Source organism: Rhinatrema bivittatum, chromosome 1 (assembly GCF_901001135.1).
Source record: "Rhinatrema bivittatum chromosome 1, aRhiBiv1.1, whole genome shotgun sequence".
In the NCBI taxonomy this organism is placed as follows: domain Eukaryota; kingdom Metazoa; phylum Chordata; class Amphibia; order Gymnophiona; family Rhinatrematidae; genus Rhinatrema; species Rhinatrema bivittatum.
The window spans coordinates 342,881,021-342,895,531 of record NC_042615.1 but is presented as its reverse complement, the minus strand read 5'-3'; the positions used below and the strand labels follow the sequence as shown (position 1 = coordinate 342,895,531).

The window sequence follows — 14,511 nt, the reverse complement described above, 5'->3', positions numbered from 1 at the left end:
TTATTTATATTTTTATATGATATGTTATATGTTACTCATATGTTAAGAAACGCTGTTTAATGTAACGCCTTTATTGCGACAGTTTTGTTCTATGTAAACCGACCTGATTCGATACTTGTATTGAGAATGCCGGTATATAAAAATCCGAAATAAATAAATAAATAAAATGTGCATCTGTTGATGCATATAGGGAAAAATAACCCTTGCTATAGTTATACAATGTGGGTTCCATATTAGGTGCTACAATCCAAGAAAGAGATCTAGGCATCATAGTGGATAACACATTGAAATCGTCGGTTCAGTGTGCTGCGGCAGTCAAAAAAACAAACAGAATGTTGGGAATTATTAGAAAGGGAATGGTGAATAAAATGGAAAATATCATAATGCCTCTGTATCGCTCCATGGTGAGACCGCACCTTGAATACTGTGTACAATTCTGGTCGACGCATCTCAAAAAAGATATAATTGCGATGGAGAAGGTACAGAGAAGGGCTACCAAAATAAGGGGAATGGAACAGCTCCCCTATGATGAAAGACTAAAGAGGTTAGGACTTTTCAGCTTGTAGAAGAGGCGGCTGAGGGAGATATGATAGAGGTGTTTAAAATCATGAGAGGTCTAGAACGGGTAGATGTGAATTGGCTATTTACTCTTTCGGATAATAGAAAGACTAGGGGGCACTCCATAAAGTTAGCATGTGGCACATTTAAAACTAATCGGAGGAAGTTCTTTTTTACTCAATTCACAATTAAACTCTGGAATTTGTTGCCAGAGGATTTGGTTAGTGCAGTTAGTAAAGCTGTGTTTAAAAAAGGATTGGATAAGTTCTTGGAGGGAGAAGTCCATTACCTGCTATTAAGTTCACTTAGAGAATAGCCACTGCCATTAGCAATGGTAACATGGAATAGACTTAGTTTTTGGGTACTTGCCAGGTTCTTATGGCCTGGATTGGCCACTGTTGGAGACAGGATGCTGGGCTTGATGGACCCTTGGTCTGACCCAGTATGGCATGTTCTTATGTTCTCATGATTCGAGTCATAGACAATTTACGTCTCACTTCGATGGTGGACAGACCAGTCGGCTTTACGGACAGGCTTACCATTCTAGCAACCGACTCCTCAAGTAATTCTAACCAAGGATGCATCCCACTTGGGATGGAGAGCGCACGTAAACAACCTTCAGCCTCAAGGTACGTGGACCCCACTCGAACAAAATTGTCAAATAAACTTTTTGGAACTTCGAGCGATACGATATGCCCGCTCTGCCTTCAGGGACTGCCTATCCCACAAAGTTGTGTTGATACAGACAGACAACACAGTGGCAATGTGGTACATAAACAAGCAAGGAGGCACGGGCTCCTATCTCCTCTGTCAGGAAGCAGTGCAGATTTAGGCCTGGGCCTTAGCACACTCCATGAGTCTCAAGGCCACTTACCTAGCAGGCATACAAAATGTCCTAGCAGACAATCTCAGTCGCTGTTTCCATCCACACGAATGGTCTTTGGATTCCTGTGTAGCGAGCAAAATCTTTCAATGCTGGGGTCAACCAACCATAGACCTCTTTGCGTCCAAACTGAATCACAAAGTGGAAAGGTTCTGCTCCCTCCACAGCCGTCGACAAATGTTCCCCAAGGAAGCCTTTGCTCGCCCCTGGAATACAGGCCTTCTGTATGCGTATCCTCCGATCCCGCTCATAGCTAAGACTCACGTGAAGCTCCAACAGGACAAGGGGATAATGATCCTCATAACCCCTTATTGGCCTCGACAAGTATGGTTCCCAATACTTCTCGATCTCTCAATCAGAGACCCAATTCGCCTGGGCACAGCACCCACTCTCATAACTCAAAATCGAAGCAAGTTACTCCATCCGAACCTGCAAACCCTTGCTTTGACAGCATGGATGTTGAAAGCTTGATTCTACAACCACTCAATCTTTCAATGCCGGTCTCCCAGGTTCTCGTAGCTTCACGAAAGCCTTCCACACGTAAATCTTACAGTTGCAAATGGACTAGATTTACTAAATGGTGCACGCAAAATGGTGTTGACCCTTTTTCTTGTTCCACTTCATCTTTACTAGATTATTTATGGCACCTTTCAGAATCTGATCTCCAGACTTCATCTTTACTAGATTATTTATGGCACCTTTCAGAATCTGGTCTCCAGACTTCTTCTGGCATACCTCAGTGCCATAGCAGCATATCACAAACCAATAGGGGATGCTCCAATTTCAGCACAACCCCTAGTCAGTCGGTTTATGAGAGGCTTACTTCAGCTAAAGCCTCCCATCCAACCACCAGTTACTGAATGGGACCTTAATGTAGTACTTGCAAGACTCATACGCTCTCCGTTTAAGCCTTTGCATTCCTGCAATGTGAAATTTCTTACATGGAAAGTCTTTTTCCTCATAACTATTACATCAGCTAGGAGGGTCAGTGAGTTACAAGCACTGGTCACTTACTCACCCTATACCAGGTTCCTGCACGATTGAGTGGTCCTACACACTCACCCAAAATTCCTACCTAAAGTGGTAACGGATTTTCACCTCAACCAATCCATTGTTTTACCCACTTTCTTCCCAAGGCCTCATTCTCACCAGGGAGAGAGAACCTTGCACACCTTGGATTGTAAACATGCACTCGCCTTTTACCTTGATCGCTCTGCAGTCCATAGAAAATCCACTCAACTCTTTGTTTCTTTTGACAAAAACAAACCAGGAGTTGCAATAGGAAAGCAAACTCTCTCCAACTGGCTAGCAGAATGTATCGAATTCTGCTATGAAAAAGCAGGCCTTCCTCTCCAGGGATGAGTAAAGGCGCACTCAGTTAGGGCTATGTCAACATCCATAGCACACTACCGTTCAGTACCTATTGCAGATATTTGCATGGCTGCTACTTGGAGTTCGCTGCATACCTTTGCAGCTCATTATTGCTTAGATAAGGAAGGAAGACAAGACTCTGCCTTCGGACAATCTGTCTTGAAAAACCTATTCCCAGTGTAATACCAACTCCTTCCACAACCATATGCCGTGATTCAGGCTGCCTCATCTTCGTCAATGGCATATCAGTTGTTGTGCCTGTTGCACGAGTTATGTACCATTGATTGATTCAAGAATGAGTCAGCCTGTAGCTTGCTAATCACCCATATGTGAGGACTATCATTCTGTTTGTCCTGGGATAAAGCAAAATTGCTTACCTTGTAATAGGTGTTATCCCAGGACAGCAGGATGTAGTCCTCATGAAACCCACCCGCCACCCCGTGGAGTTGGGTCCGTTATGTTTTATTTTATTTTTTTGCTCGTACTTTATTGCTACAAACAAGACTGGAGGGAGACCCCTGTGGATGCAGGGATCATGTCATGCTGGGCATGCTCAGTAGGCACTCTGGGTGCCAGCCAAAAGTTTCTAGAAACTTTGACAGAAGTTGTTTTCCTTGAGGGGGCTCCATCGATGATGTCTCCCATATGTGAGGACTACATCCTGCTGTCCAGGGATAACACCTATTACAAGGTAAGCAATTTTGCTTTCCTTGTTCCTTGCTCCATACCAACTTATCATAACTTATTTTAGGCTGATGTTCTCTCAACAAAAAATGAATAAAAACAGACTTAAGAGATGCCAAATCAGCGGAGGTCAGCTGGCAGGGGAGCATTTGCAACCTGTATGACAGTTTGGGCTATAAGACCATTTCATAAAGCGCACTTCTCTCCATCAGTGAACCGGACAGCTTCCTCCAAACCTGCAACTATAGAGCAAACCCATCCAATAGATCTCTAAAATTAGCCTCGTATAACAGCTTCAACATATTAGGCACCCAAACTCCCAGATATTTTATCTTTAATGGTGCCCAACAAAAAGGAAAAGAATCTTGCCAGGAACTCTGGAGTTTCGTGCACAAAGGCAGAGCTTCCGATTTATCAGAATTTATTGTCAATCCTGCAAAAGATTTAAAAGCAGAAAAAAGCCCCATAACATGTTTGGTAGCTTGTCTGGCATCTGCCAGAAACAAGATATCATCCGCAAATACCCCCTATCTCTACACTTTTTCCTGTTCGTACCCCAGATCAGTCCAGAAGAGTGGGTTTTGCATCCCTACCAGCAGATGGAGGCAGAGAACTAAAAACTTTGAGGCACTGCTACATAACCAAGAGTGCCACCTGCAGTCCCTCAGTATTTCTTTGTCTCCAGCAGATGGTAGAGGTGCATATCTGCAGTTAAGAAAAAAGAAAGAAAAAAGAGACAGAAGAAGAGAAGTTGGAAGACGCTCCCTGAGGTGTTAGGTTCCTTCCTGGGCCATCCCTCAGGATGAGCTGGGCGAGCGGGGGTTGGTAATCCTTGATCAGCTTTAGCCTGCAGCAGATCCAGGAGTCTGACAGCCATGGGTCCTGATTCCATCTTATCCCCTAAAGGCTCCTTCCCAGAGGTGTTGCCAATAGCAGGAAAGTATTCCCTTTTTTTGCTTGAATTTCTTCCTTTACTGTGGTTGCTGTTTCTTTAAAGAAAAAAAAAAGTTAAAATTTTCATTCAGCAGCAACCACTCCAGCAGTTTCTGGTTTGATCATCAGGACAGGCCTGAGATGGGGGAAGGGAGCAGTGTAGCTCCTCTGTTCACAGCTTTGGGCTGCTCGGGAAGCCGGAGGCTGCATTAGGTCTTTTTCCCCTCCTCTCCCGCACACCGCGATCACGCGGCTTCTGTGCCTCTGCAACAGGCCTGGTCATGTGGAGAGAAGATGGCGCCAACAGCATTTTCCCAGTGCAGGAAAGCTTGTCAGGCTGGCAGCCTGCCTCAGGGACAAATGAATGCAGCATTTCTGGAGGGGAGGGACTCTCCAGGGGAGGGGGAATGAGGCTGGTAGGAGAGCCACAGGTTCCCAAGGCCCTGACAGGATCAATACTACGAGACTAAACAGCCTGTCATGCAGGAGAAGGGCTACAGCTTGGAAGGTAACAGATTCTGGGGATCCCAGGGACTCCCCTCCCCCCTTGTCTTCAGCGATCCTGTCGGGGGGGGGGGGGGGGAGATGCAAGCTCTGGGCCGAACAGGGGAGAGGATGATGAGGAGTTTTCTTCAGAATTCGTCTTGCTTATGCATAAGGCCTTTTTAACCAGGAAAAGCACTGGCTATAAAAAGGCATTTCTGTCAGCCATCTCATCCTGCTGCAAAGAGGCCAAGGGGCTCCTTGGCCGGTGGTCAGGGAACCTCCTTCGCTGGCTGGGCCTGGACCATCCTGAGGAGCCTGGCAGCTCAGATGATTCAGACCTGGATGACCTGGAAAATGGTCATGGGGTTAGTCTGGGGTTGGATCAGGATAACCCAGCAGATCTCATGGTGGATGTTGATTCGGAAGAGATCCTAATAACCGAGGGAGATGACCTGCAGATGTTTCGTCTGTTCTGTAAGGAGGAGTTGAGGCCTCTTATTTCCCTTGTTCGGAAGGAACTGGGTATTAAGGTGGTCTAGGAGGAGTCTGACAATGAAGAGGTGGATCCGGTGTTGTTTAGACTCCGGGGCACACTGAAAGCCTTTCCTCTCCCTAAAAGAATCAAGAAGCTGGTGAACCAGGAATGGGACTTCCCAGAGGTGATCCCCAAGGTGGCTAGAGCCAAAGTAAAATTGTATCCCCTCACAGAGAATATCCTGCAGCTGCTGATATTGCTGAAGGTGCATGCTTCGGTCTCCACAGTCACTAACTAGTTGACCATTCTGGTTGCAGGTTTGGCAGCATTAAAGAATGCGCAGAACTGTAAGACATCAGGAGAGGATGTTTGAAGTCTTGGCACTGAGCCTGTGAGCAGCGATCTGTGGAAGTCTGATGCAGAGGGCCTGTTTATGCTAGGTCCAGAAGTCTCAGCAGGTGTTAATAGCCAGGCAACTCAGGTGCATGCCAGGATTGCATATGAGGCTGACACACTTTATGACTTGAGCTGGACTTTGGCCAGCAATTTGGCCACGGTCTCAGTGTGACGTCTTCTGTGGTTGCAGAATTGGTCAGCTGATATGTGGTCCAATTCTCAGCTCTGTAATCTTCCCTTTAAAGAAAGGAAAATTGTTGTTCAGGGAGGACCTGAAACAATTGTTGAAGGTTTTGGGAGCGTCTAAAGGGAATAAGCTGCCGGAGGATAAGATGTGTTGTTGCGAGCGCGAGGAGCGCGGTCACTTCTAAGCAGGTGGTGAGCCCTTAGGCAACGGCAAGACTTAGGGGGAGCCCAAGCCACATCGTGGGGGGTGAGCCGGTGCAGGCATGGTGAGCCAGGCGGGTACTGAAGCAGGGGTTAAGGAGCGGAGTCTGACCCACAGCCGGACCTGCACGCCCATGGCAACCAGCAACACAATGTTGGTTGATGAACGGTCCTCCGACTGTTCCAAGCCCTTTCGGACCTGCCGCTGGGTAACGGCAAAGGGCGGCAGGCCGGACAGAGGCGAGGGCAGACAGAGTCCTTAGAACACTGAAGACATCCAAGACGAGGCTGAAGCAAGACATCCAAGACGAGGCTGAAGCAAGACATCAAAGGCAAGGGCTGAAGCAAGACATAGGCACTGTCTCTCAAGGTGCCCTACACAGCCAGCACGGCTGGACTGGTCACGGACCACCCTGTCCTACAAACGCGGGAGCGGACAAGTGCAGGGAAGAGGAAGCGGTGGGTTACTGCACTCCTGGCAGTCATAAGAACATAAGAAAATGCCATACTGGGTCAGACCAAAGGTCCATCAAGCCCAGCATCCTGTTTCCAACAGTGGCCAATCCAGACCATAAGAACCTGGCAAGTACCCAAAAACTAAGTCTATTCCATGTAACCATTGCTAATGGCAGTGGCTATTCTCTAAGTGAACTTAATAGCAGGTAATGGACTTCTCCTCCAAGAACTTATCCAATCCTTTTTTAAACACAGCTATACTAACTGCACGAACCACATTCTCTGGCAACAAATTCCAGAGTTTAATTGTGCGTTGAGTAAAAAAGAACTTTCTCCGATTAGTTTTAAATGTGCCCCATGCTAACTTCATGGAGTGCCCCCTAGTCTTTCTACTATCCAAAAGAGTAAATAACCGATTCACATCTACCCGTTCTAGACCTCATGATTTTAAACACCTCTATCATATCCCCCCTCAGTCGTCTCTTCTCCAAGCTGAAGAGTCCTAACCTCTTTAGTCTTTCCTCATAGGGGAGTTGTTCCATTCCCCTTATCATTTTGGTAGCCCTTCTCTGTACCTTCTCCATCGCAATTATATCTTTTTTGAGATGCGGCGACCAGAATTGTACACAGTATTCAAGGTGCGGTCTCACCATGGAGCGATACAGAGGCATTATGACATTTTCCGTTTTATTCATCATTCCTTTTCTAATAATTCCCAACATTCTGTTTGCTTTTTTGACTGCCGCAGCACACTGCACCGACGATTTCAATGTGTTATCCACTATGACACCTAGATCTCTTTCTTGGGTTGTAGCACCTAATATGGAACCCAACATTGTGTAATTATAGCATGGGTTATTTTTCCCTATATGCATCACCTTGCACTTATCCACATTAAATTTCATCTGCCATTTGGATGCTCAATTTTCCAGTCTCACAAGGTCTTCCTGCAATTTATCACAATCTGCTTGTGATTTAACTACTCTGAACAATTTTGTGTCATCTGCAAATTTGATTATCTCACTCATCGTATTTCTTTCCAAATCATTTATAAATATATTGAAAAGTAAGGGTCCCAATACAGATCCCTGAGGCACTCCACTGTCCACTCCCTTCTACTGAGAAAATTGCCCATTCAATCCTACTCTCTGTTTCCTGTCAAGGTAGGGCAGGTTGCTGCACTCCTGGCAGCCTAAAGCAGGTTTGCGCACTCCTGGCAGCCTAAAGCAGGAAGGAACATCAGGAACTGGATCAGGCACTGGATCAGAAACAGACATCAGGCAACAAGATGACAGTCAGGAAGTCTTTTCCGCCTCGCCCTAGGTTTTGGGAATTTCTACAGTTTTTGTCCCAATAAGGGTTCTGTACTGTCTTCAGGTTCCAGTAGGCAACAGTTCTCTTGAGGTGCCTGTAGACTTCACTGAGAGGGCTCCGACCTGGGGGCCAGCAGCGGTATGGTTTCACAATGAACCCAGACTGGTCCACTCTCTTGAGATGGGGGTGGAAGGTTGCTGTCACAGTTTTACGAAGAGTGGTCTAGGATTGCCTCAGACCAATGGGTCCTAGAAGTAATAAGGGATGGCTATGCTTTAGAATTTTTTCGACCCATCACAGACGCTTTCGTGGTGTCTCATTGCAGTGTCCGAGGCAAGCAAGCATCGATTTGGGACACGTTGTCGCAGGAAATACTCGATTTACTGTGTTGTCCTAAAAAGGAAGGAGCCGTTTGTCCCATCCTCGATCTGCAAAAGGCGAAATGTGATACTGCAAGTTCCCTGTTTTTCCGTATGGAAACATTGCGGACAGTGATAGCAGCAGTTTGTCTTGTGGAGTTTTTTGGGCCTTGCTGGACTTGATGGAAGCCAATCTGCACATACTCATTCAGGAAGAACATCAAAGTTTCTTTGTGTTATGGTTCTGGGGTAACTTTTCCAGTTTCGGGCCCTTCCGTTCGGTTTGGCAACTGCATTGCGCACATTCACAAAGGTGATGGTGATGGCAGCAGCTCTCTGCAGGGAGGGGATCCTAGTTCATACTTATCCAGATGACTGACTTGTCCAAGGGAAATCGGAGGAGGTATGCTGGTAGTCTGTGCGCACAGTGATGGTTATGTTGTGATCCTTGAGCTGGGTGGTGAATTTGGTGAAGAGTCACCTGAGCCCTACCCAGATGCTGGAATACTTGGGGGCAAAGTTTGATACTCAGCGTGGCAGAGTGTTTCTCACCTCAGAGAGGATTTGGAAGTTACAATCCCAGGTGGTGCATATTTTGCAGATGCCAGTGCCCAGGGCTTGGGATTATCTTCAGGTCTGGGTTCAATGGCATTTATGTTGAATTTGGTGCCATGGGCTTTTGCCTACATGCTCCCTCTACAGGAGGCATTTCTGTTGCGCTGGAATCCGTTGTCCAGAGGAGTTTCATTGAGCTTTACTGCTACAGGATACTTCCAGGTCCAGTCTCTCATGGTGGCTGTGTCGGCCCAGTTTGGAGAAAGAGATGATCCTGGAGGTTTTGAACTGGGATATAGGGATCATGGATGCCAACCTCAAGGGTTGGGAGGTGATCTGTCAAGAACGGCTGATACAAAGACTGTGGTCACCAGTGGAAGCATCCTAGTCTATCAGTCACTTGGAAATGAGAGTAGTGTACAGGGCGTTGATGGAATTCCTTCCACAAGTCCAAGGTTGAATGGTCAGAGTGTTTTCGGACAATGCAACAACGGTGGCTTATATCAGTTGGCAGGACCTTTTTGCCTGGGCAGAGCGACATTTGTAGGGGCTAGCCGCTTCACATGTTGCGGGAGTGGACAATGTGCAAGTGGACTATCTCAGCAGGTAACAGTTGGACCCGGGAGAATGGGAGCTGTCGAAGGAGGCCTTCGGCCTTACTCAGTCTCGTTGAGGCAGTCCTCATCTGGATCTGATGGTGACAAGGAGCAATGCCAAGGCAGCAAGTTTCTTCAGCTGCAGATGCACTACCTCCATAACATGCAAATTTTCTCTCATACATTTCATTGTGGATATCCTGAAAACATGACTGGCTGGGGAGTCCCAGGACAGGGTTGGGAACCACTGGCATAGATGCTCATGTTCTTCCATGGCCAATAAGGATCCTACTTTGTGTTCCCTCCGTGACCGTTAATAGGTCGAGTATTTAGGCACATCAAGAGGCATCCAGGTGGTACTGGGGGTGCCAAAGAGGCTGTATCATCCATGGTTTGCAGATCTGGTTCAGCACACAATTGACTGGTCCCTGAGATTGGCTCATTTGTAGGGGCTGTTAAGGCAAGGTCCTATTTTCTCTGATTGGGCAAATCACTTTTGTCTCGCAATTTGACTTTTTAGAGCAAGCGCTTGCGACAAAAAGGATACTCTGAGCCCGTGATTTTCAAGAGCTTAGTTTACAATTCCATGCGGGTTCAGGTGGTAGCCCTGGGGTGTCTCAGAAGTATACTATGGGGAAAAGGTGGTTGGCTTCACATCCAGATGTTGTGAGGTTTTTGAAGGGGGTCGAGTATCTGCAGCCGCTGCTGCATAGATTGGGTCCAGCATGGAGTTTAAACTTGGTCTTGTGGGTGCTTTGTGGGTTTCCGTTTTGAGCTGTTGAGGGCGGCATCGTTAAAGGACCTCATGCTGAAGGTGGTATTTTTGGTGGCAATTTTTTGATTCAGAAGGATTTCGGAGCTGCAGGCTTTGGCCTGTATGGAACCATATTTGAAGATTTCGGAAGAGGGGGGTGTCTTTGCACATGGTACTTTTGTTTCTGTCTGGTGGTAACTTTGTTTCACCTGAATCAGACTGTGGAGCTCCTGCCTTCCCAAATTGATCTGCTGAATCGCCGGCGGAAAAGGTCACAAAGAGTTTTCAGCAGTCGGATCATTTGTTTGTATTGTTTGGAGGTGCCAGACATAGATGCAAGGCCTCCAAGGGCACAATAGTGCATTGGCTGAAGGAAGTTATTGTTCCAGCCTACCTTTGTAAGGGGAGAAGAATTCCAGAAGGGTTGCATGTGTACTCTACTTGAGCGCAGGCAACGTCGTGGGCCGAGTGTCAATTAGTGTCACTGCAGGAGATTTGTAGAGTGGTGATGAGGTCTTCTCTTCACACTTTATCTTGCCATTACCGTTTAGATGTTCAGGCTCCAGGAGTTCTTCCAAAGTGTGTTTAGAGGGGGTCTTTCGCTGGTCTGCCCAGTATAGGGGTGCTTTGGTACATCCCACTTGTCTGGACTGATCTGGGGTATGAACAGGAAAGGAAAATTGGTTCTTACCTGCTAATTTTCATTCCTGCAGTACCACAGATAAGTCCAGATACCCAGCTCCTTAATATTCTCAAGACCTTTACTGCAAGTCCGTGTTCTGGCATGCTTAATGGAAAGAACTGTCAGAATGTATATATACAGTACCTAAAGAAGTTAGCCAGGTTGTAGTTAGCCCCTTGGGTTGATTTGTGGTTTTTCTGTTTGGGGGCTCCAACGTTTGGGTTTGGCATTCACCCTCATTTAGGGGGTGGTTGAGTTGTTGAGGAGTTGTTTCTCTATAGTTGACTTAGGTACAGGTCAATACTGAGGGGACTGCAGGTGGCACTCTTGGTTATGTAGCAGTGCCTCAAAGTTTTTAGTTCTCTGTTTCCATCTGCTGGTAGGGATGCAAAACCCACTTGTCTGGACTAAACTGTGGTACTTCAGGAACGAAAATTAGCAGGTAAGAACCAATTTTCCTGTCTCAATTGTATTACCAAATGCGCCAAAGTAAGCACAAATAGGAGCAGAGACAGCAGACACCTCTGCCTGCCATGTTCCCCCCTGCAATTCAGAATCTCTAGAGAGGTTGCCATTTACCATAATTCAAGCTTTAGGATCTGTATGATACTGGATGATTTTAAAGCAAAATCATCCTACTGCAGGTATTTCAGTGACCTGATAGCAATAAATGGTCATTCTGAGCCATGGTATGATCAATTTGGCAGATCTGTTGAAGCAGATTTAACCCTTAGGAGGTAATATTCAAATGAGTTACATGCGTAAAGTAGCATATATCATAGCAATTTTCAAAAGCCCATTTACGCACATTAGGTTCTTAAAGCGTGTAAAACCTTTCGATGATTCATATCTATGAAATGAATTTCAAAGGAGTTACATGTGGAAAGCTTATCTTTTTTATTTTATCTCTGAAGCCATGCATATCACCAAGTCATACATGTGGGTAACATGACTGCTCTTGGCATCCAATGAACAGATTCTTACAGACTTTTGTGAAAAGGGCAAAAAGAACTCTGCTGCCGTTGATATGGGGAAGTCTGCAGCAGCTCTATGACTTCCCCCTCTTCATCTTTGTTCATAAAGATTATTGGACATGTTCATTTCTTCTGCAACCCTGCAGTCTTCAAGAAGGTGATCTGCTTTTTGGAAGTTGCATGTTTCTTTGTTGATCAACTGAACAGGCCCATGCATTTTCTTCAGTATGGCTATGCCAACAACTCACCCAGTCAAATTTTTCTTCCCTTTGAACCATCTTTTATGAGGGGAAGAATGTCCTCTTTTGATTTTGCTTCATGTCCAAAAAGCATAACAGCCGTTTCCAGTTCTGCACCAAATGCAAACAGATGCTATGCATGTGGGGCGTGCTGTAATTGAAGCCTCAAATTGTGTCATGGAACATCAACATGTTCCTTAACCAAATGCTGAAAGCCTCCTTTAAGTCTCCTGACTCTTGAAATTATAAATACACTAGATAGACTGGCTAAGAGAAAGCTGGATAAGTGACTTATCTGGCTATTTGTGGGCGTGCAATGGGCACATTGGGGCGGCACTACTTAGGTAAGTTATTTGACTAGCTGGCAATATTCAGCCTTAGCCAGATAACTTATTCGGCTAAGTTAGACCTTCCAACAAATAGGTTGAACTTAGCTGGTTATAATTTATTCGGCTATCTAGTGGCATATACATGGATATTCAGCGGCATAGCTGTGCTGCTGAATATCCCTCGTAACTTAGCCGTATAAATCATATCTGGCTAAGTTACATATCCTGACTTATTTGAATATCGGGCCCATATATGTACCTGGCCATGTGTTGCCGTGGCTCAGTCTGGTTTAATTTCACAATGCGCATTTGCTCTGCTCCAGCTGTCCCAACTCCCTCCCCCCCTTCCCCGGCGGTGGACGGACTGGCTCGGCAACTCTTCTACACTTTCCTCCTCCTGTGTGTAACTGTCCGGCAGTCCCTACTCCCTCCCCCCTTCCCCAGCGGTGGAGGAACGGGCTGAGCTGTTTCTCGGAGCAGCAACTCGTCTGCCCTTTCCTCCTCCCCGTACGTAGTGCAAAACTCTATGGTCCGCACATGCGCGGTAGAGCTGCTCTCTACTGCTCATTTGTGGTCCGTCGGTCAGAACCCATTTATATTGTAGATAGCGTGTGTTGCTTTTACATCCAACAGATGGCGCTGTGTTTCCAAAAAAGCATGTGTTTACCTGACACAGGTGTGATATCTATATAATATAGATATATAAAAACATGCGCGTATTCGAATGCAACGTTGTGTGAAATTTTCAAAGCAATTGGTGAAGAACTTTCGGAGATTTAAGATTTTGAACAAACGAACATTTACATTTTTATTTATATAGAAGATATATAAGCATATTCCTAACAAAAACATTCCTTGCCTGTTAGCACTTCTTTTGGTACCTTTGCTTGGTGAAGATAACCTAGGAAATCCTATTTGTGTTACGTTATGAACTGCTCATCTTCAGAGAACATGCTTACCTGTAACAGATGTTTTCTGATGATAGCAGTTAACTAGTCAAGCAATCTCTCCCTCTTCCCCACAATCAAAGCTTTTTATATGGAACTGATTGGAATTGCAGGGCAGAAATTGCAGCACATAGGCAGTGAAGGGCTTTCGGCCTTTCTAGAAAGGTCTAAAAGAATCTGTCCATTCAATGCCAAGCACAGTCACTTGACCCACACATGTGACTGGGGAACTGCAGACTTCAAAAAACATCTGATGCAGGTAAACGATTTTGCTTTACCAGTTTTAAAAGAAATATTGGGGAATATCTAATGTTACAGTAGAAAGCAATATAATTTCCATTTGCTCTATTTGTGGGCATTCCATGTAGAGCTGGATTTTCTTAGAAAATATTCAATTTTTTTCTTTGCCTCACAGAGAAGGTCATCCAGTTCTTCCAAAGTCAAAAAGACCGGAAAGCTCAAGTCCAAAATCAAATAAACCTGCTCAAGCTAATGGTAAGTGCTATATTGTATTTTATATATAGTGCCAGTGGTTTAAAATCACTGGCAGTTTGTAGTCATGCCTTAGATGTTTGCAAAATGCACCATGAAGTTCATATTCAAATGGTTTGTCCATATAAGGTTTGTCCCACCACCCTACTGATTTATCCAGGTAAAGTTTTAGAGAGATAAAACTTACCCAGATAAATTGGAGAGGTTATGGCTGCATTCCAGGGCAGGGCTAACTTAGCCAATAACGCTGATATTCAGGGTTATCTGGATAAGTTATCCGGTTAAGTCTGGCCTTGCCACAGACCAGTCCTAAAGTTATCCGGATAAATCTAGATACAAACTCAGAGAGCCCACGGCTTAATATTGCTGCAGATATCAGAAAGGTATAAAGATCTTACAGTATAAAACAACTTGGAGAGGACTGATGCATCAGTAACAGGAGAATTAGAGTTTTTGTCTTTTTTTTTTTGTGTGTACAAAACCTTGCCATTAAGGGGACAAGTTGATAAATGCTTGCATAAATTTAAAAGAAATTACCCATGGACATTATAGCAATTTTCAAAGGGAAAGTATGCACAGTGTTTTTCAGGAAAAAAAATGACCCCAATACTTTTGAAAATGTAAAAGTATGTCCAAAGTGC

At 45.3% G+C, this 14,511-nt stretch overlaps 1 protein-coding gene across 1 annotated transcript in view; it reads left to right on the top strand.

Annotated features, from left to right (window-relative positions):
• The window catches only part of PTPN13 (protein tyrosine phosphatase non-receptor type 13), a 659,094-nt gene that overhangs the window by 541,048 nt on the left and 103,535 nt on the right, over positions 1-14,511 (top strand). Inside the window, 1 exon segment of the mRNA XM_029599218.1 lies at positions 13,794-13,873. Within this exon segment, the coding sequence (XP_029455078.1) occupies positions 13,794-13,873 (80 nt within the window).